Source organism: Rhincodon typus, chromosome 22, assembly GCF_021869965.1.
Source record: "Rhincodon typus isolate 14 chromosome 22, sRhiTyp1.1, whole genome shotgun sequence".
NCBI classification, from domain to species: Eukaryota; Metazoa; Chordata; class Chondrichthyes; order Orectolobiformes; family Rhincodontidae; genus Rhincodon; species Rhincodon typus.
In genome coordinates, this window is record NC_063353.1 from 7,229,075 (window position 1) to 7,253,646 (window position 24,572).

The window sequence follows — 24,572 nt, forward strand, 5'->3', positions numbered from 1 at the left end:
AAATAATAAGCTACTGTGTAATTATAGTGATATTTTACAATTTTTTTCAGCTTTAACTTGGATCCAGAGTGCAAGTGCACTGATGACAGACTCTGGGAGGCATTAGAAATAGCTCAACTAAAGAACATGGTCAAATCGCTGCCGGGAGGGTTAAGTACGTCTGTGCAACTGCATAAAACGCTTCATAAGACACCGGAATTAAAAATATCAAGGATGAGGTTTGATGTTTTAATGCTGATTCTCACAAGTACAGACCCCTGGCATTTGTTCAGTTTATTTTACCCAGAACCTCATAAATCAGCTGATAGTATTCCTGTTGCTCATTGACGAATGTCTCTTGCCATTAAACAGCAAAATATGATCACAAAAATAGTTTGGTGAGGTAGGTTTCTGCTTTGCTTTTCCATATTTTTTGTAGCACACAAATTCTTTTGTTTGGCACTGCCCCAACCGTAGATCTCTCCTTCACTAACTGTGGTAGTTAAGGATTATTAGATCAGCTATGATCTCATTGAATGGTGGAGCAAACTTGATGGGCTGAATGGCCTAATTCTGCTCCGAAACCTTATGATCTTGTGGTACTTCATTTAGACCTCTTGGTACCACAGAGTCATAGAGATATACAGCATGGAAACAGATTCTTCACTCCAACACATCCATGCCGACCAGATATTCTAAATAAATTTAGTCCCATTTGCCAGCATTTGGCCCATATCCCTCTAAACCCTTCCTATTCATATACCCATCCAGATGCCTTTTAAATGTTGTAATTGTACCAGCCTCCACCATTTCCTCTGGCTGCTCATTCGATACACGTACTACCCCCTGCATGAAAAAAGTTGCCCCTTAGCTCCCTTTTAAATTTTTCCCCTGTCACCTTAAACCTATGCCCTCTAGTTTTGGACTCCCCACCCCAGGGAAAAGACCCATGTCTGTTTACCATTTCCGTAACCTTCATGATCTTAGAAATCTCTATAAGGTCACCCCTCAGCCTCCTACACTCAAGGGAAAATAGTCCCAGTCTATTCAGCCTCTTCCTTTAGTTCAAATGCTCCAACCTTGGCAACTTTCTTGTAAATCTTTTGAGCCCTTTCAAGTTTCACGACATCCTTCCTATAGCAGCGAGACTAGAATTGCACGCAATATTCCAAAAGGGGCTAACCAATGTCCTGTACAGCCGCAACATGACCTCCCAACTCCTTTACATGATCCACTGACCAGTAAAGGCAAGCATACCAAACGCCTTCTTCACTGAACTATCTACCTGCGACTCCACTTTCGTGGAATTGTGAACCTGCATTCCAAGGTCTCTTTGTTCAGCAATAAGTCCTGCCCTAAATTTGCCTTTCCAAAATGCAGCACCTCGGACAAGGTAAAGACTTAATATTCAAGGATACTAACAAGTAATATCGATGATATCTCGTATGAAATTTTAGTTGGGGTTTTTTAGAATTCTTTCCTGGGGTCCGGGGAATTGTTGGTTCAGACAGCATTTATTGCCAATCTCTAATTCCCCTGGAGAAGGTGGTGGTAAGCTGCCTTCTTGAACCTCTGCACTCCATGTACTAGAAGTGAGTCAGAATTTTGACCCAGTGACACGGAAGGAACAATTTTATAGCTCCAAGACTGAATGGTGTCTGGCTTGGAGAAGAACTTAGTTTCTTTCTCTCATTTGCTCTCATAAGCTTTACAGATGAAACTTAAAATGAATAACAAAAATTATAATGGAAATCCACTTCATGCATAAGTTAGCAACAACATCAAGAACTTGCATTTATGTAGCACCTTTACTGCAATAAATAGGTTCCAAAGATGGTTTACTTGAGCACTGCCAGACGTAATCGGCACACAACCAAAGGAGTGTGGCATTCGGACAGTTGAAGATGTAAGCATCTTAAAGGTAGAGAATTGTGAAGAGGCAAAGAAATTTAGGCAAGGAATTTCAAACCATTAGGGTTGTGTGCATTGTGCTAATAAAACTCCAAATGGAAAGTAAAAAGAATCTGGACAATGAGTTTTCAGTAAATGTATGCCTATAGCACAAAACTGTCATTAATTCTCCTAATTGATGGCTACAGTCAGCTCAGACTGCCCAGTGCTGTGAGGTGTCCTGAGGTCTTCAGTGACAAGGCTAAAAGTATCTGTTACCATCTCCCTGGAGAAACTCAGTCTCCTTTGGCACTGGGTCTCAGACATCTCCAGGTTGCTCCATCAGCGCATTAGATCCTGTGTTGAGGGGTTGACTTCCATTGCTCCCCTTCACTGCTGTGCTGAAAATATGATCATCGGGACCCATTGGAGCTTTTGTTTGTGAATGGGTGGTTACTGTATAGTGATTTGCAGTAACGCCTTGTCTTTCTCTGGCAACTTGGTATTTCTAGACGAACACCCCACTCCCCCACCTCTTTGTAACCTTGTCGGGCTTCAAATATTCAACCCTTAAACTTCACATGGTTTAGTGAAAGTTGGAAAAATAACGCAATTCTGAAATAGAGGACTTTTTTTCTGAATTTGGGTCATTGAGTTTTATTCTGCATAATGCAGTGTTAAACTTGATCTGAGCATTGCTTCATTCTGATATTGAGCAATTGGCATGGATTATATTCCACTTCTGAACATTAACAGCAACATCTTGTCCTTGCATATAAAAACAATCAATTTAACGGACTGCCTGAACCTGGACTTGAGTCTAGGTAGACACTTCAGTGCAATACCGAAGGAGTGCTGCACAGCTGAGATTTTCTCTTTTAGATTACGTTAATTGAGGTCCGATCTTCGTTTGTTCAAGTGAACACAGAATATCCGTTAGGTAAAACAATGGCATTATCCCAGTGCATTGCTTGTCTGATGCATCTGCCCACATACCAGTGCTGACATTTCAACAGCAATTCATTTTGGACATTTTTTTTTTGAAGCCATAAAGTCAGCTGTATGAATGCAAGTTCTTTCTTACCACAAGACACCTTACAAATGACAGTAAATTATTGAGACAGTTCATCATTTGGATACTGACAACTAGTGAAAGGCCAACCATTGATCACTGTGTTGCAAAGTCTGAGCAACTTGACCTTTAGTTCTAACATGTAAATCCAGGTCCCTTGTTATTTGTGCAGATGCCATGGTAACTGAAGGTGGAGAGAACTTCAGCGTTGGGCAGAGACAGCTCTTCAGTTTAGCCAGAGCATTTGTACGGAAGAGCAGCATTCTGATCATGGATGAGGCTACGGCATCTATTGACATGGCTACAGTAAGTCAGGATAGACCAGCATTTTACCTTCACATAAAACATAACTTTATCAATTGTTAAATGTCTACAAATTATTTTCTTTCTTGTACATTCCCAAATATTTAAAAGAAAACAAAAATTTAAGAGAGTATAATTTTTTAAAATACCCTGCTCTTCCTGGATTTATCATGTCTTTTAAATGTTAGGTTGTACATCCACTACATGGAGCATTCCTTGCAAAGAAAGAGAGACAACATCTCTTAACTAGTACAAGAACTAATCCAAGAAATCATGCTATGGTTGAGCAGCTTTCATAATGTAAACCAGTCCACAAAGGTGGGAACTAAACATTCAGGAGTATATAACTTGTCAAAAGGATATAGGCAGCATGGTGGCTCAGTGGTTAGCACTGCTGCCTCACAGCAGGGGGAATCCTGGTTCGATTCCACCGTCCAGTGACTGTGTGGAGTTTGCTCATTCTACCCTTGTCAGTGTGGATTTCCTCAAGGTGCTCCAGTTTCTTCCCATTGTTCAAAGATGTGCAGGTTAGGTTTATTGGCCATGGGGAATGCAGGGTTACAGAGATAGGGTGGGGGGTTATCTGAGTGGGATGCCCTTTTGGAGGGTCAATGTGGCCTCAATGGGCTGAATGCTTTGGTTCCACACTGTAGGGATTCTATGATAGGCAGGTGAAAAAAGGTGGTTCAGTAGCTTTGTTAGTAGAAGATATAATATGTATATTACCAAGAAATGATCTAGGATTGGAAGGTATATATCCATATGAGTGGAGGTAAGAAATAGCAAGGGGAAGATGACACTGTGGAAGTAGTCCAAAGGCCTCCTAATAGTATCTATGTTATAGCTCAGTGAATAAATCAGGACAAAGTGATAGAATGTAGTGCATTTTTACATTAAACATGGGTGTCATTAATCCTCATATAGATTGGGGAAAATCAAAGTCACAACAAAGATTTTGTAAATTGATAAATTCGTGGAATGGATTTGGGATAGTTTCCCAAAACAATAGATTATAGATCCAACCAGGAATCGGGTTATTTTGGATCTGGTAATGTATAATGAGGCAGGTCTAATAATTGAGCTCAGAGTCACAGATCCTTAATGGAACAGTGACCATAATACGATTGATTTCATCTTGAGACTGAGAAAACAGGGTTGGAAACAACAGTGCTGAACTTAAACAAGGGTATTCACAAAGTAATGATGGCAGAGACAACAGGAACAGAATGGGAAAGAGTTTAACAGAAAAGACATATGATGAACAATGATAGACCTTTAAGAAAGTAGTTCATTATCCACAACAGGATTTATATCAATGAGGAAAAAAGGTTCCAGGAAGTGGATAAACCAACCTAGGAAGTTAAGAATCGTGTCAGATTGGAAGAAAGACCATATAATGTGGCAAAGATTAGTGGTAGACCAGAGGATTAAAAGAGTTTTAAAAACCAACAAATATTGACCAAAAGAAAAGCAAGGAGGGAGAAAATAAACTAAGAGTAAACTAGCAAGTAATAAAGAAAAGCATTGTGAGCGCCTCTTTAAATATATGAAAAAGAAGAGAGAGGCCACAGTGAGTATGGGTCCCTTAAGGAATGAGACTGGGAAAGTGTTACATGAATGCTTGCATCAGTCTTCATGGTCTGAAACACTAACAGCATTCCAAAAATGCTAAATAATCAAAGGGCAAAAGTGACAAAGAGTGGAGTGGAAACAAAAACAATAACTAGCACTAGAGAAAAAAATGCCAGGGAAAGTAATGGGGCTAAAGGCTGACGAGTTCCCTGGACTTGATGGTTGTATCCTAGAATATTAAAGGAAGCAGCCATAAAAATGGAGGATGCACTGGTAGTAATCTTTCAGGAATCCTTAGATCCTATGTCTTAATATGGTTTACTAGGGTCCACTGGCCTAGAATGGAGGTTTTGTGGCGCAGTTTACCATGCTTCCCTGTCATTAGAAACTCTTGATTTGAGTCCCAAGCCAGGATTTTTTGGCTGTGGAAAGTAAGTTGTGCTACAGCCAAACCTGTTACTTTTTAGCCTGTAAATCCTTCAATCTGCCAGATAGTAGGTGGTAACAGTGACAGAGTCTCTTGGTCAGCCATCCTGCCAAAGGCAGTGGCAGTTCACTGCAGTGCTTTATCCACAACCATGGGACAAGTCCATAATCTGACCCTTGGAAATGAGGATGGGAGAGAAAACAGGCATACAGACTGGGTCAAAATGGATTTGAAGGTTTATTTCTCACACTAGACCTACTCCAGAGCACTCCCTGAAATTGTAATCACAGACAGTCTAACCATGAACAGGATGCTACTTGAGTGATCCTATGCAACCAGAAAATTGGTGTTCCTTAAAACAAGATCTGTGCAATATCATAGTGAAGCCATTTTTGAGGATGCATTTCGATACCAATTCTTTGTAACTTTTATTTTCCAGGAGAGCATTTTGCAGAAAGTGGTAATGACAGCTTTTGCTAATTGCACTGTGGTGACAATTGCAGTAAGTGATAACTTTATGTATTTGTACTATTATGCTTTATATACAAAGATCATCTGTATTTTTGAAGGATTCACTGTTGTCAATTTTTAAATATTTTTGAACATGTGAAGTTTTATTCTTTAGCATTGCATTACACTGGTTTGTCTTTATAATTTTTTGAATTGTCTTATTTAAAGGCGATCTCTAGATAAATTAGGGCTTCATCTTTAATCAATAATCCAGATTATCACAGCACTTTTTAAAAAAAATCTATAATGACAGGATATAAATTGGGAAATGTCTGCCTCATATTGTACTACTGTAGCTTTTACTGAAATTGCTCAAATAAAAAATTAGATCAAATGGGAACTTTTCATGGGAGGCACCTTTTCTCAGTGACATCAGATTTAGCAAGAGAGACATGTCATCTCAAAACAGCAGGGCAAAAAATATAACTTTCATCTTCAACTTTGTCCACAGGGAGAGTATGTCATGATTTCATGTCCTTTGAAGACTGATGAACTTCAAGTACAGGAAGCTTTATATCAACATCAGTGCAAATGTAAATTATCCTTAACTTTGTCAGATAGAGTAAGTCAGAGAAAGCACTAATTGTAGCACCATACATTTTGTTGGTGTGTAACAGTGAGTTAGGTGACAACAAATCACTAGCCTATCTTTCCTCTGCTGTACTGACTTTAACAAAAATAAGAATCAGGAGAGATTCTGCAATCACCCATTTTGCACTATCGCAATATAAAGGAGAGGAAAAAAAAAGCACAAAATGGTGAATAATATAATTAAATAAGTCACTTGAATAAACATGGCAGTTATTATCATAAGTTCAGTGGAATAGAGGCAGAATTTTAAAACTGAGAGTTGGAAAACTGCACTCTTTATGAGGTAGCCAATATTAAATAGCATACTGGATTAATTCAGTCTATCAGTCAGTCCATACCTGTAAAGGAATACTCCCTTGAGGCAGATGGTGTCCTTTGATTTTTCATGACCATATTTTAGCTTGTGTTTACTGCTGCTCTAAGTTTCTGCCATATTTTGACAAAATTCCATTTGTTGTTCTACTCACATGATAATTCCTCTCTCTCTTTCTTTCCTTCACCATCTCCATCATTCAATTGTTGTTTTTCTCTGCTGTTTCTCCTTTCAGCATCGTGAGACTTCCATTCTGGATACAGACCTAGTGTTAGTCTTTTGCGAGGGTATCTTAGTGGAGTGTGATACTTCCTCACAGTTGCTCTCCCAGGAGGAGAGCACTTTTGCCTCTCTGGTGACGTTCAACAAGTAGAGGAGTCCAGTGTACACTACTGGCACAGAGTCCAGCTCTTGGGTTGGTAGACTTGATGGATACTGGCATCAGCTGTGCACACCAGCAATTTTGAGCTTCTTTGTTTTTCTGCTAGAACCTTCACACAAACACGCAAGCTTACTGTGTCTTGAGTACCAAAGTTGACGTGGTGATGTTGCGCAGCTTTTGTACTTTGAGACCTGTGCAGCTTTTGCCATTCAAGAACTTGGTTAATGTCTTATCTCAAAAAAAAGAGCTTTGACTTTCATTTGTTAATCACAACCTAACTTGATCATAACAAAATGAGCTGTTAACTGCTAAACTTGAAGCATCCTCGAATTTTTTTCCAGATATTTACTGTCATTATGTTCACATCTGGTATTTGACATTCCAATAATGTTAAGTATAATAATCAGCTTTGATTTTTATTAGAAGACCATGTTGAAAGGTATATAGTAGCTCTGGAAGCTCATCACAGGCACAAACAGTGGTAATTGGAGTTTCTTTTGTTCCTCAGTAAATCAGCTCTTAACCTTATTGATTGATAGGTCTTCAATTTTTTGTTATGTTCCTTCCACGTTTGCTGATTGCAAAATGTGATTTCTGTAAGCAAACACTATTTAACTGATTAAACTGCTTTCACATTGATGCATTGACATGGCAGGGCCCACATTCACAAGGGTTTTATCCCTCGAAACAGACAGAGGAGTCTTCTCCTCTGGGTGCTAAGTGTATTAAGAAAATAGATTTCAATATAAAAGGTGAGCAGTTAGTGGAAATAGACTAGAAAGTTTGTTCCCTAAACTAACTTGTGCTTTGTTGTCAGCTTACAAAGGAGAGTCAAAGGCTTAAAAGTTCAGACAGAGTTCAGTTTAAATAATATTATGCAGCTCCATCTGAAGGAAGTGGCAATTGACCAAACTTCCAGTTAGAATGAGAATTCACTATTTCAAGTAGACCTTACAGTTACGAAAGTAATTTTTTCGCTGAGTCAGGTAGCCCTGACCCAGTCAAATTCTTGCTAGCATCTCTGGTTTAATGTGATTTCTGTTAGCAACCTAAATTAGACACTGTTTCAAACAGCCAGCTCTGACATGACCCAACTCTCATTAGTATCCCATTAACCCAAATGAACTTACTGCTGGAAATCAGCTGCTTTAAGCTAGAGAAGATAGACCTACTTGACTAATGATACTGAGAGTGCCAGATTTTTGAATGTATTTTTTAAAAATAAATTTAAAATTCATACACAAATTGACTGAACCAACAGCTGGTAAGGTCAAGCCATCTATGTTATTCTCTACTGCCTGGTGTATACGATAGACATTGTAAATGCTTCCTTGGCCCATTCCAATCGGGTCCAGGTCAAATGTTGACCAGATAATGTAGCTACATGCCAGATTAGCTGCATAGGAAGTGTTAAAATGACAGTGTTACACACACAATGGGAAAGGTGGCCTTGTGATTTTAGTACAGGATTCATGACTGGGCTAATAACTGCACCGTAGCACACTGTAACTGCATTCAGTGAACCTGTGACTGAGAAATAGAAGCAAAATGTAAATGCTGCTGGAATGTCATTCAAACCCAACTGCTTTGCTAAGGGAAGGGAAAAGGACCTTGTCTGAACTACCCACGTGATCTATCCATGCTTGACTCTTAATCCCTCAGGGATGCACAACAAATGCTACCTTGCCAGAATTGGACAAAACTAGCTAAAGTAACATTTGGGCACTCACCGTTCTGATTGGCAGACATTAAGTATGGCCAGAAGTATATTTCACCAAAGTGGGAGCAGCTTGATGGACTAACCTCCTCCTGTTCCTGTGTTCCCAAAACGAAATCCAAATTAGCCAATTTTGCTAGTCAATACTATTTGGAGCAGATGTGCCCTTGAACAAGCATGTTGGGAAACCACAAGGTAACTCCCAGTAATACTAAACTTCTGAAAATGGAGGGGGGGGGTGGTGTGAAATGCAATTTCCTGACAAATAAACCCTGCCTAATAACATAAACAAGTAAATTAAGCTTTACCACTTAGCATTTTGTAATTTTCTACTGACTTTTGTGTATATGGGCCAAGGTATTCCTGCACGAACGAGGTGTGAAACTAACATCAAATACAGAATAATTGTATAAAGGCGGCTAATTTTCTCAATGCTGCAACTGGCTCCCAGCCTCTCTGCACAGAAGTGCTTACCCCCAAATTGTGGATGTACTTAAGTTTCAGATGTACAGTTAGTATAGGGCCATGGTTTTCCAATATAAATGTTCGTGCTGAGTAAGAATCCTTGCCAGAAGAGCACATTGAGAAAGTTGTCCCTCACAAAGGTAAATTTTCTGTGTGAATTTGAAGCATTTCAGGACACGGTGTTCTCTATATGTAGTGCTAGTGTGGGCATGCTGCAATTTCTAAGCTTAACTGTTTTATGATAAGATTTATAAATCTGAGATTGACGTAAGACATAGAAACCTGAACTTTATTGTCCCTTTTAACTCACAGCTACTGTTGGTTGGATGATCTTGTTTAAGTATTTCAATGCATTTAATCTCCAGGTAAGTCGGGTACAGTTCACCAATAATCTACTTGAAAGACAGAACAGGTTTGACAGACAGACATACAGACAGACAGAATGAGCCACTCGTATTCCTAGATGTTCCTTTTTATTAAATGGATAAGGGTGGTGACCACAATACCCATGTAAATAATGGTCCAGATTTTGTGATAGCAGCAATAGAGAAACTATCGGCTCTCATTGTCATTACGCCTCGGAAACTGACAGCAACTTCTGAAGTCTGCAGTTGCACAGTTAAACGTAGAAATCCAAAGGTTTCTGTCAGTGGTTTTACATTTCAATTTACATTGCGCCATAGGGTGCACTGTTGAAGTACCCGCAGACTGCAATGTAGTAGAAATCACTGAACTGATGAAAACATCACCTTCCTACGCAATTAGTATCACTGTAAAAACCCTTGAAAATGTTGCATCTTGTTAAATGAGATGTAGTTGAAGTTTAAACAGACTACCAACTTCATAATTACAGATGAACAGCCTCACTGAATTTCTAAGCATTAATTTTATATATTCAGGTTGTTAATTATCTCTGCGATACAAAAATTCACAGATTTTTAAAATTTATTTTATAAAGTTTTTTAATACTTCCTCATTCTCAATTCCATGATAATGTCACACTTCTTTATCTTACTCTTTTAAAAATGCAATTAAAATTGAGATACTCAGTGTATCCTAATTCCTTTTGCTGATTGTAAGAATATGATTGGCTGCATACCATTTTTATGACATCACTGCTGCTAGATGCCTGTAGATTCCATTTACTTGGCACCAGATTCAAAGCAATGTCAGGAAAATGGAAATCCATTGTATGGAGACCATTAAATCTTTAAAGACAACTTTATTCGAGGTCCATAGTGTGTGCTGTCTCTTTATCACCAACCATATTTTTGGACCATGATGATTGAATTTTGACCAGTTCACTGAACTTGGGCTATGTCCTAAATTGCTGTTTGTTTTTTCCTTCATTTTTCTGCAGCATCGTGTACACACAATACTAACTGCGGACCTGGTTATCGTGATGAAACGGGGAAACATTCTTGAATATGACAAACCTGAAAGTCTCCTGGCCCACGAAGGTGGCATCTTTGCATCTTTTGTTAAGGCTGATATGTAAATCTTCCAGAGATCTCACTTTGCAAGTTAACGTTTTTCTCTTTCTCTGCAACCACAATTTTGTATTTTTTTAAATATAAAGTTTACAAGTCTTCCTTAAAAGAGAATATGTTTTTATGCACTGTCTCTAAGAAAAGGAAAGTTGCCACTGTCTTGTTAAAGATCATGTCCCACAAGATGTCACACCTCATTTTAAAGACAGCCTTTTAATTCTAGAGCTTTCACATTTAATTACCTTTAAACAAGTGCAAGCTTAAGCAAGTTACAGGACACAAAGCAAAATTGAGGGCAGTTCCACTGTTCATGAACAATGGATTTGTGCAAACTTTTCAGAAGTGCACAGTGAAATGCAGCAATGATTAGGAAATATTTCAGCACAGTAATAGGATGGCTTTGATAGTGACAGCTGAGGTTAATGTGACTTTGAACTCATGCCTCGTTACTTATTTTGGATGACACTTTCAAATACTCATTTAATCAGTTAATAACATAATGTTACTGAAACTTGGATAAGACTGTAAATTGCAGATGCATGTTGGAAGGGGGAAATTGTCTGTGTTTAAAATGAAAAATTGGACAGTAGCTACAGATTGGGATAATCGAACCTGGCTGAATTCTAGTCACACAAGTACAAGTCACAACAAGAGGTGTTACTGCAATTACAAAGGCTTCATAATCCACTCTTCAATATTTAGAAAAAGATCATCAAAAATTACTAGACTGTGTACACGCATGTGTACAGAACAGAGAAGATGAAGGAATCATTTGAAACATCACCTGGGATGCCTAATAATTCTGCACTTGAAGTAGCTTTAACGTAGTGCTGAACATATGCAATATCTGGACACGAGGCATTGGAAATGAAATCAAAAAACGTTGGGAATTCTCAGTGAGTCAGCCAGCTTCTGTTGAGAGAGGAACAGAGTTAATCAGAGTTTCAGCTCTGCGTCCTTTCATCAGAACACTCTAACAACATGTATTTTCCACCAACAATGCCATTTTGAGGTCCAACGATAGTGATCGTGAGTCCCACCACTTACATCAAGTTGCCTCACACCACATCATACGTTTTTGTTTCACCCCTTCTCGTGCCCCAACTGAGTAGACCTCTCACTTCGCACCACCTCTAGATCCTGCCATCTCTAGTTTTCTACGGCAACTGTTCTGAACCAGAAGAAACTATAGAGTTTTGAACACAGCCCAGTCCATCACATAAGTCAACCTTCAATCCATGGACTTTGTATACACTTCTCACTGCATCAGAAAGGTAGCCAACATCATCAAAGACCCCTCCCACTCCAGTTATGATCCCTTCCAACCTCTTCCATCAGGCAGAAGGTACAAAAGCTTAAACACACATATCAACAGGTTCAAGAACAGCTTTTTCCCTGCTGTTTTTAGACTTCTGAATGGACCTCTCAAATTTCAAATCTAATATTGATCGTGTTTTTTGTGCACCTTCTTTGCAGCCATAACTCTGTATTCCTCACTCTGTTCTATCACCCTGTGATCTTCATATGGTATGATCTGCCTGTACTGCATGCAAAACAAAATTTTTCACTGTGCCTAGAAACCTGTGACAACATAAATAAAATAAAATCTCACACATATCAATGCTGTAATGCTATATGTACCCTAATAATTCAATAACTTTTACTGAGTCCAAGTTCCAAAATTATGAAAGAACAGGTGCAGGGACAACATTGGAAGGCTAGCTAGGTTTCTGTATCCCAAGGCTGTATTTCTGAAAGTACTTTCTAATATTTATAAGCTAACCTGTACAAAAGAATCAAATTTTTGTTGAAAGTTACAAAATAAATGGTATTGAAGCATTAACGTTAAACTAAATTTATAAGTCACACGGGACAATAACATTAAAATAAGACACAGACAAGAAGTTGTAAAAGAAACAGTAATAGTATTTTTTAATGGGTATGAATTGCCTGTACTGCACGCAAAACAAAACTTTTCACTGTACCTAGGTATGTGTGACAGTAATAAATAAAACCAGATCTCTCACATGTCAATGTAGTAATGCTATGTGTACCCTAATAAGTCACACAGGACAATTACATTAAAATAAGACACATAGACAAGAAGTTGTAAAGCAAACAGTAATGGGAATATATGCAACTTCTCGCATGCATTGAAATTTACTGCATGCAACATATTTAAGTGATAATATAATGTGTTCCATAATAATATTCCAACCAATAATGTCAGTGGATTTTACTAACTCAGTATCTTGATTCTATTGTTTGGTTATTCACTTATTTGCCATTTGTGCAATGCTAAAACCTTTCCAACATTTAAAAAGTGCTTTTTAGACTTCTTGAGAGCTGGATCTGGTGCTATACATATTCAAATTCTTTCTTGTTTGCACTACAGACAATCTTTTTCTATACCTTCTAGGTGCTAGCACACATGTGGAAAATACTTCTTTCACTATTTTTTAAAATGTAATTCATAAAGCCTGTAAATCATAGAACCCCTACAGTGTGGAAGCAGGCCATTTGGCCCATTCACTACAAACTGACCCTTTGAAGTGCATCCTACCCACACTCACCCTATAACTCTGCATTTCCTGTGGCTAATCCTCCTAACCCACCCACTCCTGGACGCTGTGGGCAATTTAGCATGGCGAATCCACCTAACCTGCACATCTTTGTTGAAATTGGAGCAAACCCACCCAGGCACAGGAAGAATGTGCAAAAATCCACACAGACAGTCACCTGAGGCTGGAATCGAACCCAGGTCCCTGACGCTGTGAAGCAGCAGTGCTAACCACTGAGCCACCATGCCACTAATACCAGTATAAAAGACTGATTTATATAAAATATTTAACCATGAGTACAGTGCATTGCTTTATTACCAGCAACTAAGAAATGACACAGGATCTTTATTTCCTGTAAGATGGTATAAGTGTTTTTAAAGATTTTAATTGTCCTGTTGAGCATCTTTGCAGAAATCCTTAGACCCATCAAATGAAACATAAAATGGTGATAAAACTGTTACATAAAACTGACTAACTTGTCTTCTATTTACACTTCAGTTATATTAAAATTATGACAAACTTGCATTTCATGTCTGAGTTGTTTTCAATTTGAAAACTGATTATTATTTGAAAGTAAAATCCAATCTCTGTATACTAAAAGGAGTTTTTGAAATCCAGAGTAATCCGTATATGGTTAAAAAAAAGGACAGTGTACAACTTAGCTGAAATTTTCCTGGAAAGATCTGTATCACTTTTTCCTTGGTTGAAATAGTATGACAGGATGAACATGTTGTGCCAGTACATAATGCCAATAATATTTTCATTCATTGCGAATAAGACTGCATGATGTACACCAAACTTAACCAACCCATATGCAATGCTAGAATGAAGTAGCATTGACCACTTTAACACTGAGCAACACCATCCACTTTTGCAGTATTGTAAATAGATATCCAAGATTCAGTATTCATTTGGAATGCAGAACAACAATTGTATGCCACGGCCACTTTTACATTTTCTATTCAATTAAATGCAAACATTGCTTATTCTTGCTGTGTGGTCTGTTCAATTTAAATGAGTGATTGCCAGAAACAAGTGGGAGCTCCATTACAGAATCTGGGTAACTGAGAAAATTAGGTAGTTACAACTCTGACACTTTTTCTTCCCCACCACTGTTACTGATTCTGTCTACACACAATGGGTGACACAAGTCATAAGGTGCCTGATTTCCAGTGGGTCATTCAATTGATTTGGGGTAATGCTGTAAAAGGTAGTCTATTAACTTGCATTAGGTAGTGCTTGCAGGAATCTGAAACCTCCCAACAAAGTTCATAGGGCCAGAAAAGTGGTTGCAGTTCTCAGTCTAGAAATGCAGAAACGGGCCTTGCTTCTATACAGAAATGGTTACAGTGTTGTCACATCCTGCAATAAAGCTGTAATAACAAGAGTGATTGTTGCCTGCTGCATTCAAGATCACTGCTGTCCTTAGGTTCTTTGACTGCAGTTCGCTCACTGATACCTGGAATAGGCAGGGGAGGGTATTATGAGGAAAAGCATGGCAAATTAGGTCTGTGTCAACCGGAATTCAGAATGAATTAAAAAATGATCTTCTTGTAACATATAAGATTCTGATGGGATTTGACAGGGTAGATGCTAAATGGATATTTTCCCTTCTGCAAGAACCTGGAACTATTTTAAAAATAAGAGATCTTTCATTTAAGAAGGAGATTACACTTTTTTTTGTTCTGAGGGTTGCATGCCTTTCAGAATTCTTTATCACACAGTGCAGTGAAGGTTGGGTTCTTGAATAATTTTAAGACAGAAGTAGGGAGATTCTTGAGTCAAAGTATATCAGGATAGACAGGAAAATTGAGTTGAAGTCACAATCTGATGAGCCATGGAACGGTACAGCAGGCTTGAGGGGCTGAAATGGCCTAGTCCTGTTCCTAAATTGCACGTTAGCACATGCCTTCCAGGTTACACTTTTTATGGTGGCTTAGCAGTGAGCACCGCTGCCTCACAGTACTAGGGACCCAGGTTCGATTCCACCCTTGGGCGACTGTGTGGAGTTTGCACATTCTCCCTGTGTCTGTGTAGGTTTCCTCCCACAGCCCAAAGATGTGCAGGCTAGGTGGATGGGCCATGCTAAATTGCCTGTGGCGTTCAGGGAAGTGTAGATTGGGTGGGATACCCTGAGGGTCGGTGTGGATTTGTTGGGTCAAAGGGCCTGTTTCCGCACTATAGGGATTCTATGAATCTATGACACTGAATATCATTAACATTAGTGAATCTTCAGTTGATGCTCGCATTAAGCAGGTGATTAATACCTTGCTGAAGCAAAAATATGTCACTTTGTGCATAACCAGTGCAGTAATATAGGACCTGGGGGTTCACACTGTTTACAGAACTCTCCACAAATCCAAAGACTCATTGATTGTACTTACGCTCCTCAACATGGATCTCTTCATACACCACCACTGTATACATGAATCACAAAGATGCCAACCCACTGATCTACAACTAACACCAGCGGTGTACCTTCCTGACTCATTCATATTATGGCCCTCCTCCATCATTTCATTCTTTTCTCTGCAAAGTGAATGAGATTTTTGATTAAGGCAAGTGTTATCTAACTCCCTACACACATTTTGCTCATGGCTTCTCTCAGTGATTTACACTTGGCAGATCCACAGTCTAACTGGAACGCTGAAGCAATTCTCACGCCCACACAAAACTGGTGACTTCCTGTAACATGACTCTCAAAGACTTCCAGCATTATTGTGGTTGGTTGTACGAGCTCTGTTGCATTTTCACCACTATATATGGACAAAATTATCTGGCTATCTGCAATCTAAAAACCAGGCAGTAATTTAATTGACACCTTCAGAACCTCATGAATAACACTCTCCATGGGCGATAAGTACAAAAACAAGCAGAAGTGTAAATTTGTCCAATTTTGAATAAAGTTTTGATTCACAAGAATGCAGCAGTTACGGAATATATTTCATTAGGCCGTAAATACTCTCAGAACTCCTCCCAGCCATTTGTTTCCCTGATGCTTGCAATGAAATTACCACAGGTGTAACTGTAGAAACTTCCTGGCAAATGAAGTGGCGGTTCCTCATTTATCTTCACCCTGATGTTAAGCCAGACTTGTTTGCTGATTGCAAAAGAGATTTCATAAACAAAAACTTTTGAAATGTTACTTTCGGTTTTAAGATTGTTTAAACTTAAACTCCCCAGTCAGGAGTTCATTAGTTCAAGTCTTTCATCAGTTACTATTACAGATATTGGTGGTGTAGTGGTAATCTCAATGGATGAGCCATTCAGTATTCCCCAGAATTTAAATTCAATATTCCTGGAATGAAAAGACATTATTAGTGATGCGATCTTGAGACCACTGGATTGTCCCAAAAGGTAGGAGCAAATTACTGCAGATTATGGAATCTTTACTGGAAACAAAAATGATGCTAGAGATCACAGTGAGTCAGGCAGCATCCATGGAGAGAGAGCAAGCTAACGTTTCGAGTCTAGATGACTCTTTGTCAGAGCTGAAATGAAGTGTGGAGGGTCAGTATTTATGCTACAGTTGTGGGGGTTGGCAATGGTGAGTTGTAGAGCATTAGTGGAGAAAAGATGTTGATAGTTCAGATTAAGTTATAGGAATGTGAGAATGGCAGAACAATGGTGTGCCTAACTGCAAGGCTTGAAAGAGAAGATAGTTCCACGAGGGTCAGGGAGGGGAGAGAGGACATGGTGACAGAAAATGTAACAAGTAAAGCTAAAAGGGAAGGAATGGGAGTTGGTTCACAATTTGAAAGTGTTGAACTCAACATTAAGTCCAGAAGGCTGTAAAGTACCTAGTCTGAACATGAAATGTGGTTCCTCCAGTTTTCACCGTGATTCCCTGGAGCATTGCAGCATGCCGAGGACAGACAAGTGGGCATGTGAGCAGGACGCTGTGTTAAAATGACCAGCTACAGGAAAGTCAGGTTCATGCTTATGCATAGTCTGGAGGTGTTCTGCAAAGCAGTCACCCATGCTGCATTTGGTTTCTCCAATGTACAGTAGGCCACATTGGGTACAGCAGATGCAATTGACCAGATTGGAGGAGATACAGGTGAAATGCTGCTTCACTTGGAGAAATTGTTTCAGCCCTTGGATGGTAGGCAGGAAGGAGGTGAATGGGCAGGTGTTGCACCTTCTGCGGTTACATGGGAAGGTGCTGTGGAAAGGGGCAGGGATGGTGTTGGTGGTCTAAGAACGGAATAGGGTGTCTTGGAGGGAACAGTCCCTGTGAAACAGACAGCGGGAGTGAGGGGAAGATGTGTTTGGTGGTGGCATTCTGCTGGAGTTGTCTGAAATGGCAGAGAATGATACTTTGAATGCGGAGGCTGGTGGGCTAAAAAGTGAGGACAAGGGGGACCTGATCACACTGTTGAGAGTGACAGGAAGGGGCAAGGGTGGAAGTATGGGTGATAGGTAGGATGCGGTTGAGGACCCTGTCAACCACAGTGGGTGAGAAACCACAGTCATGGAAGAAGCAAGCCATGTCAGCAGTACTGTTTTGGAAGGTGGCATCATTGGAACAGATAAGACGTAGGCAAAGGAACTGGCAGAATGGGAGGGAATCCTTGCAGGACATGGGGTGTGAAGAGCTGTAATGAAGGTAGCTGTGGGAATCAGTGGCATTGTAGTGGATGGCAGTGGGCAGTTTATTCCCCGAAATGGAGACAGAGAGGTCAAGGAAAGGAAGTGTTGGAAATGGACGATGTGAAAGTTATAGAGGGGTGTAAATTGGAGGCAAAATCAACAAATTTTTCAAGGTCCTGGCGAGAGCATGGAGTGGCACTGAAGCAGTCGTCGATGTACTGAGGGAAGAGTTGTGGGAGGGGGCCAGTGTTGGACTGGAACAAGGATCGTTCCACACACCTCATAAAGAGGTAGGCATAACTGGGACCCATAGCCACTCCTTTGACTGGGTGGCAATGAGATGAATTAAAGGAGAAACTGTTCAGTGAGAGAACAAGTTCAGCCAGGTGGAGGAGAGTGGAGGTGGACGGGGACTGTTCAGTGTCCTAAAAGCCTATCTAGTTCCCTACTGTACTTTAAGGAAGAAAATCTGCCACCCTTACTTGGTCTGACCTACACATGACTCCAAACCCACAGCAATATAGTCGATTCTTAGTTGCCTGGAAAGTCATGTGCTTCAAGGGCAACCATGAATGGAGAGTAACTGTAGATCTTGCCGGTGAAGCCCATGTCCCATGGAAGTATCAGAGGAGGGTAAATAAACCTGCATTTATAATCTTTGTTCAGTTTTTTTTTACCTTTAGTGCAGTCCTGTTATAGGTGTTATCTTTTAGATGTGACAATAAAGGAAGGCCAAATATGTACCCGCTCAGGTAATGCAAGACATTCCAGTGTCTGGAAAAGAACACGAAGTTCTGCTGAGTGTCCTGACCAGCATTTATCATTAATCCACAGACCAAAATAATCCATTAGCAACCGCACAGTGTTTTGGGCATTTTAAAATTAAAGCGAGAAGTCGTTTAACCCGTTTAAAAACATTGCCCAGTAGTCATTGTAGGAGACTACGAGTCTGAATAGATCGTGCTGGTCCCAGGAGTTGCGCCTTATTAAGGACTAGTCGACAGGCGGTGATTTATTTTTGAGGTGACCGATGATTGCATTGTTTTCGCACACTCCACGCACTGTTTTTGCAACGAAATCAAATCAATGACGAAACAACGTTTGAACGTGGCAAAATTCTCGCTGAACTGTAACTAAGCAGCACAACGCATCAATTTCCTTGTCTTTACTGGAATCATAAAGTAGCGATCCCCAGCTCCTCCGGGCTGACAGGCAACAGACTGACGCCAGGCTTCGGGAAAACTGCACAACACTTGGCTATACTCCATGGCCTGTAGCCGCCTAACTTCTACCCAAAGTCGCCTCCAATTTATTCTCCCCTCTCCCCATGACACAAAACAGACCTTTGCGTGCAAGCTAAAAAGAAAGCTTTCTCATCCAATCCGTGTTTATCCTGTGAATTCTGGCGTGACTATCCTTTTTGTCCAGATTGGCGTCATCCAAAATAGGCAAGATTCTCATTAATTTGTGCTAGTCAGGGGAGGTTAGAGAAATGGAGGAAGTTGGTCAAAGACAGAGACGCTTAATTATGGGGGGAGGAGAGTGGATTGTTGTTGAGACACATTTGGACAGGCCACTTAACCTATGAATATTAACTCATGGTCATGATTTTTTTTTACGGAAGTTTGAGTGAAATCTGTCTGTGCTGGGATCATATTTAAATGAAGAGGGAAACTGAAATGAGTGCTAATTTGGCGCTGTTTAACTGTTGCCTGTTTTGTTTCATAGAATCCCTACAGTGTGGAAACAGGCCCTTCGCCCCAACAAGTCCACACTGACCTTCGGAGCAACCCACCCAGTCCCATCCCCCTATAACCCACCTAATCTACACATCCCTGAACACTATGGGCAATTTAGCATGGCCAATCCACCTAACCTGTACATCTTTGGACTGTGGGAGGAAACCGGAGCACCCGGAGGAAACCCACACAGACGCAGGGAGAACGTGCAAACTCCACACAGTCACCTGAGGGTGGAATTGAACCCAGGTGCCTGGTGCTGTGGGGCAACAGTGCTAACCACTGAGCCACGATCAATTTCAGCCTTCTAGTCTCCAACAGAATAAAGACAGGTGTGGTCCCTTCAACATTGGCTTTTGGTCCTGCAATACCTCTATTTTAAAATTCTCAACCTCATCTTCAAATTTCTCCAGAGTCTCCGCTGTCTGTACCTCTGCTCCAGCTCCACAATTCTCTATGATAAAAAAAAGCAGAAATTGCTGAAGAAACTGAGCAGGTCAGGTAGAGTCTGTAGAGAGAGAAACAGAGTTAACATTTCAAGCCTAGTGACCATTCACCAAAATTCTGTTTTTTTTCTTTCTACAAATTTCCAGCATCCACAGTTCTTTGTTTTTAATACCCTTTAATTTACTTGTCACCCTTTAACTCTAGTCTCCTGTGCATGCCCAATTTCTTGCACCGTAGGTGAAGATTTTCAATTTTGGATTGAAATTGTTGAAACACGCCATTTCTTTGTCTCTCCTTCTTTAAGATATTCCTTAATATCTAGCACCTTCAGCAAGTTTTTTTTTGTCACCTGCTCTAATAACAATCTGTGTCAAATTCTATTGGGCACTTCTCCTGTAAAGTGTCTTGGGCATCATATGCTAGCAGCACTGTGTACAACAAATGCAAGTTGGTGTTGTAATTAATTCTTCAGCAGAAATAAGCAATGGGATTCTCCACTGGCTGTTCACACGAATGTTAGGGATGTGGCAGTCCAGTAACTCACTGTGCGGACATAGGATGCTTGGCACCCGGTGTGGTGACCAACAGAACTGCAGTGACTGGCTAGACCTGCCCAAGTCTGCTGCGTGGTTTGTTATTTGGATTTGCTACTGTCTCTCATACAACCTGGCCCTTCACACAGAAAACTACAATTGAGATATTGAGAGTCCAAAAAAATGTGTAACTCGGGACTTAAATGTCTACCTTGCATCCCAGCATGTAAAGCAGCATGAATCCTGCAGGTAATTTGTGTGATTGTGGCCAATGGTTAGTTTGTAGTTCTATCTATCCAGTTCAGATCTCCAACCACTCTGTTTCTTTAGACACTGTTTAAAAGCTACTGCTTTCACCAAATAATTGGTAACCAGTCTAGCTGTTTCTGTCTTTGACTCGGTGTCATTTTTTGGTTATTTGATTACATTTCTGCAAAGCACTGGGATATTTGACATTTTAAAGGCAATTTCCAAAGCAGGTTATAATAAAGTTTTATCAGCCGTCGTATAGGCATGCATGCAGAGATTGTAAAGAACTGTTTAGTGAGTGTTTTGTTTGTAGTTATGAGAGGAAATAGTTTGTGGCAAAGAAAAATCACACAACTATTTCAAAATGATGAACAAATACCCAGTCTGAGGCTAATTCTGGTTCTCTGGGTGACATCCTTGATTATTTGAGGTTGCCATACCATGGCCTATACTTCCTGTGATTATACTATAAGGTAGAGTGAGGAGGCAGGTCCCAGGTCTACCATGACTAGAACAAGGATTGAGTCCCACACTGTTGGTGTTATTTCTGAACTATATGCTCACTGCCTAGCCAACTGAGTTAAGCAGCAGCTATTAATCTTTTCAACCATTCTTTGGCTGACAACATTATTGTTGCATGGCTGATATGCAGCTCCTGTGTGCTGAAGTGTGGCAGTGGGATGACAGAGTGAGGGGAGGGAACTTGGGAGTCCCAAACATGGCATCCTTTGCTGCATTTCATATCGAAGCATCTACAAATTAGTGGTGCTCTGTACGGTCAGCTAGCCAAATGTTTATCCCAGAAACAATTCATACAGTGAATGTTCATCCAAATCAACAATTTGTGCATCTTCATACAATGGCTATTGCCTTTAAGAGCTGCAACTGAGCTGCCCCCTGCTGATGACAAGTTTTAGCCCATCACAAAATTCAGGTTAACAGCTTGTTGTTTGTGGACCATTGGATTGCCTTTCTGTGGGCACAATACTGGTAAGCACTAAGTTTAGTATGCTTCAGTCTGGTGTTGTAAACTTATCCTCAGGTACTGATTTGGGTCTGGATGTCCTGAAATTGCTTGTCCCCTAAACACTGAAGTCAGCCAGAATATCAAGGTCATTTTCTACAGTCAGTCTCCAATGCCTGATGAAACCAGTTTGAGCTGCGAATGAGACCACAGATCGATCAGTGGATCCCAGATAAATCAGATCTTGATTCTGCTAGCAAGACTTCCTCTGCATCAACAATGCAAAGGACTTCGCATTTGGTAGTGTTTTCACTAGCTTTTTGGTCACATGTTCTTATCTTAAATAATCACTCCCGCTCATGGATGCTGGCAAAAGCTTAGAATCCCACAGAAGCCCAAATGTAAAACCTTTTTGCAATGTGATAAAGTGATCACAAACTAGTGATTTGTTTTTAGATAATATATTCTGGAAAGCTGGAAAAGCGCTAGTGTTAGAATATTTCAATCAATCTGTAAAGCTCTCTTTCATGTAAGCTTCTTTGATGGTCAGATAAAAGTAATGGGGATTTAGATCAGAAAAAATGAAATCAAAGTATATTTGATGCATAAATTATACTTTGCATTATATGTGGTATTTCTGTTGTCCCAGCGATGTTGGGAGGTAAACTTGGTATTTGTCTCTGACTTTACAGCCACGTGCCATCTATTTAAGTGGATGTCACTTCCGAAATCAAAATAAAGGCAATGAGCAAAATAGATGAAACAGGAAAAAAGAGCAATTGACAGGTTAAAGCATGGAAACATGTCAATTGAAAAGTAGAATAACCTCCAGTTGAGACAGTGAAGCTGAAATACATCTGAGTGGATTAAAGATAGAAAATATAATTCATACATCAAATAAATAAAGGCCAGGAGTTAGTAAGTCCCACTTTGTAAGCACATATTAACTGCTTTACAGCAGTTATTACCGAAGGTTTATTTTATTATTTAACCCACTGGATGTTGGGTTGTAAAAACAGTTAAGATACTAGAACATGCAGTAATTCCAGATTTCATGGATATATTCTTGGTATCAAAGTAGAGAAAAAGATGTTTAGTGCAGTATTCCTATATATGCATAAGTGTTAAATATAATTTAATACAGGACTAACTGAATGTGATAGTGGCATCTGCTGGCTAAACATTATTGCTACATAGGCTTTTTATTAACAAGCTACCCAATTTGGGTCTCTTTTACATTCACAAGGAACATAGAAAATAGGAGCCAGAATAGGTCATTTGGCCCATCACAGCTGCTCTGCCGTACAATTAGATCATAGCTGATTTTCCACCACAACATTATTTTCCCATACAATCCCATTTCCCTTAACATTGTATCTTTAATTTCAATTTAAATCTCAAATTTTCATTTGAAATGTCAACCAGCTTGAGTATAAAGTCAGATTTTAAACTAGATTTCAAGTCTATGTTTTCCCATGTTTTTCAGACATAGATTTATCTTGAAGCTACTTAGGTTGGAGATTTAGAATAAAAGCATTACACTGCACATGCAAGAAATCTGAAATATAAGCAGAAATCCTGGAAATACTCATCAGGCCAGGCAGCATACAGTTTAAAAGAAACAGAGTTAACAGATTGAAGGAGTAACACATTTGGATAAACTATATGTAAACGGACTCTAGGCCCGAAACGTCAGCCTTCCTGCTCCTCTGATGCTGCTTGGCCTGCTGTGTTCATCCAGCTCTACACCTTGTAAACAGACTTTACTTGGATTTCCAGAAGGCATTTGATAAGGTGCCCGATCAAAGTTATTGTGGAAAATAAAAGCTTATGGTGTGCAGGTTCACATATTAGCATTGGAAAGAAGATTGGCTGGCTGACAGCAAACAGAGATTATGCATAACTGGGTCTTTGTCCAATTTACAGGATGCAATCAAACAATTCATCAGGGATCTGAGCTAGATGAAGGGAGCAAATGCATTTTATCACATATGACAACAAGATAGGTCAACAAATACATTGTGAAGATGATGTAAGAATGGTGTGGATGGATATAGCTGGATTGAGTGAATGGGCAAAATTTTAGCAGGTGGAGTATAATGTTGGAAAATGTGAACTTGTTCAACTTACAGGAAGAATAGACAAGCAGAGTTTTACATCAACAAAGAATTACTTCAGAATTCTGAGGTTAGAGTGCAGATACAGCAGACAATATCAGGAAGGCTATTGGGATGCTATCCTTTACTATGAGAGGAACCGAATATAAAAGTAAAGATGTTATGCTTCAGTTGTACAGGGGACAGGTGAGACCACATCTTGAATACCGTGTGGACATTTGGTCTCCTTTGAGGAAGGATGTATAACGTATTGGAGGTGATTGAAAGGAAATTTACCAAATTAATACCCAGAATGAGTTGGTTGTCCTTTGAGGAAAGGTTAGACATTCAGGTCTTGTTTCCACTGGAGTTTAGAAGAGTGCGGGATGACTTATTAATGTGTATAAGACTGAATGGTCTTGACATGGCAGATGTGAAAAAAATCTTTCCACTTGTGGATTAATCCAAAGCTAGGGGCTCCCTGTTTTAAAATTAGGGGTCACCCATCCAGGACAGAGACAAAGGGTTTTTTTTTCTTTCAGAGAGTTGTGCAGCTATAGATCTCTCTACCTCAGAAGGCAGTGGAAGCATGGTCATTGAATATTTTTAAGACGGGGTGGACAGATTCTTGTTAGACAAAGGAATCAAGGGTTGCTGGAGGTAGATAGGAAGGTGGTGG

At 39.8% G+C, this 24,572-nt stretch overlaps 1 protein-coding gene across 6 annotated transcripts in view; it reads left to right on the forward strand.

Moving 5' to 3' along the window:
* abcc9 (ATP-binding cassette, sub-family C (CFTR/MRP), member 9) overlaps positions 1 to 12,082 on the forward strand; it is a 172,563-nt gene extending 160,481 nt beyond the window's left edge. For 4 of the 6 annotated variants that reach the window (XM_048610046.1, XM_048610048.1, XM_048610050.1 and 1 more), the window contains 4 exons: positions 51 to 154; positions 3,114 to 3,247; positions 5,683 to 5,745; positions 10,582 to 12,082. In XM_048610046.1, the coding sequence (XP_048466003.1) occupies positions 51 to 154; positions 3,114 to 3,247; positions 5,683 to 5,745; positions 10,582 to 10,719 (439 nt within the window). In that variant the 3' untranslated portion in view covers positions 10,720 to 12,082. Of the gene's footprint in view, positions 1 to 50; positions 219 to 3,113; positions 3,248 to 5,682; positions 5,746 to 6,892; positions 7,073 to 10,581 lie in introns of those variants that run through there. The other 2 variants (XM_048610047.1, XM_048610049.1) reach the window with 2 other exon arrangements.
* The last annotated feature ends 12,490 nt before the right edge of the window (positions 12,083 to 24,572 follow it).